At 51.2% G+C, this 1,433-nt stretch overlaps 1 protein-coding gene across 1 annotated transcript in view; it reads right to left on the bottom strand.

Moving 5' to 3' along the window:
- Window positions 1–775: 775 nt before the first annotated feature.
- Window positions 776–1,433, bottom strand: part of LOC101641548 (kallikrein-13) — an 84,612-nt gene continuing 83,954 nt past the window's right edge. The window contains exon 6 of the mRNA XM_045292425.1: window positions 776–976. Coding sequence (XP_045148360.1) covers window positions 776–976 — 201 coding nt within the window. The remainder of the gene's footprint in view (window positions 977–1,433) is intronic.

The following is a 1,433-nucleotide window of genomic DNA, read 5'->3' as shown; positions in this document are numbered from 1 at the left end:
CGGTGGAAGCATCTCAGCGCTGGGAGGGGTCTCCACGTGGCTCCTTCAGCTCCGGGCCTCTAGCGTAGCTCCACGTGTCTGGTCAACAGGAATCTCTCGCAGGGAGCGTGTGTCTGACCTCCAGTGAACTATTTATCTCCTTTGCGCCTCCCGATGAGGTCATCAACCTGCAACCTGATTGACAGGCTACACTCCCACCACTTCACTCTTAATAGTCTCAAGTTGACAACAGACGATGTAACTACCACACAGGGCCTCTGGAACACCGTCTGGGTCTGTGCTGTTGATTCCCACTCAGGGAGCCCTTAAAGCACAGAGTAGAACCGCTTCGTAGGATGTCTCAGCTGAGAGCCTTAGGGAAGTTGATCTCCAGTTTTTCCTCCTTCGGTGGAGCAGCTGCTGGTTTGGGCACCTTCTAGTCAGCAGCCAAGCATTTAACCATCGCCCCACCAGAGCTTCGGAGTCTGCTAGCCATGCTGAAACATTTGGGAGACCTGGAATGTGATTTGGCTTGGGGACATTCAAGGGACCGGTGTGTTTCCAGGGATGCTGTGTTTGGGAGACTGCCATGTAGGCAGTGATTAAACACATCAGAAATGGGGAACATGCGCTTGGGCTCACTGTTTTGAGAACCTTGGCCACCAGCTAGAGTGGAAGGCTTGGGGGAAGGCTTGAGGAAAGAGGCCACTGTGGGGAAGCAGGAAGCAGGGAAGCACCCGATTTTTTATTATGCTTCCTACTGAGTTTCCCCACGGAAATAAAATTCAGAACGCATCTACTGGATCTCAGCGGCTTCTGTCTGTGTCACATCCATCCACTTGCCGTTGTGTTTCCGGATTGTTTCCCGGATCCACAGGATGTATTGAGAGACTCGAGTGTAGACACCAGGTCGGTTGGGCTGCCCACAGGGGAAGTCACCCCAGGAGATGATGCCATACAGTGTTCCATTACAGACCAGAGGGCCTCCGGAGTCACCCTAAGCGGGAGGCGAAAGAGAGGGAAATGTGGGATCCTTGCCAGGGGTCCATAGAGGCAGAAACAGACCAATGGAGGGAGGGGGTAAAAATGGAGACAAGGCCATTCAAGAGCACATGGATAGGAGACTACCGAGAAAGCATGAGAAGCTGAGAGAGGGAAAGAGGGAGATGAGAAGACAAACACTAACATGACAGAGAATGAGAGACCAGGAGAGAGAGAGAGATGTGGAGAGAGAGAGAGAGAGAGAGAGAGAGAGAGAGAGACACGACTCCATCACTCACCACCTCAGTCCCAGGAGATGATAGATAGATAGATAGATAGATAGATAGATAGATAGATAGATAGATAATAGATAATAGATGATAGATAGAGAGATAGATAGAGACTACTCACCACGCATCACCTGAGTCCCATTTTCATGTGAGAGAGAGGAAGAGGGGCAGAGAGAGAGTCCC

This window comes from Echinops telfairi, unplaced genomic scaffold (genome assembly GCF_000313985.2).
Source record: "Echinops telfairi isolate 266 unplaced genomic scaffold, ASM31398v2 ScPeMD7_655;HRSCAF=1070, whole genome shotgun sequence".
Taxonomy (NCBI): Eukaryota; Metazoa; Chordata; class Mammalia; order Afrosoricida; family Tenrecidae; genus Echinops; species Echinops telfairi.
This window is presented reverse-complemented; position numbering and strand designations above follow the sequence as displayed.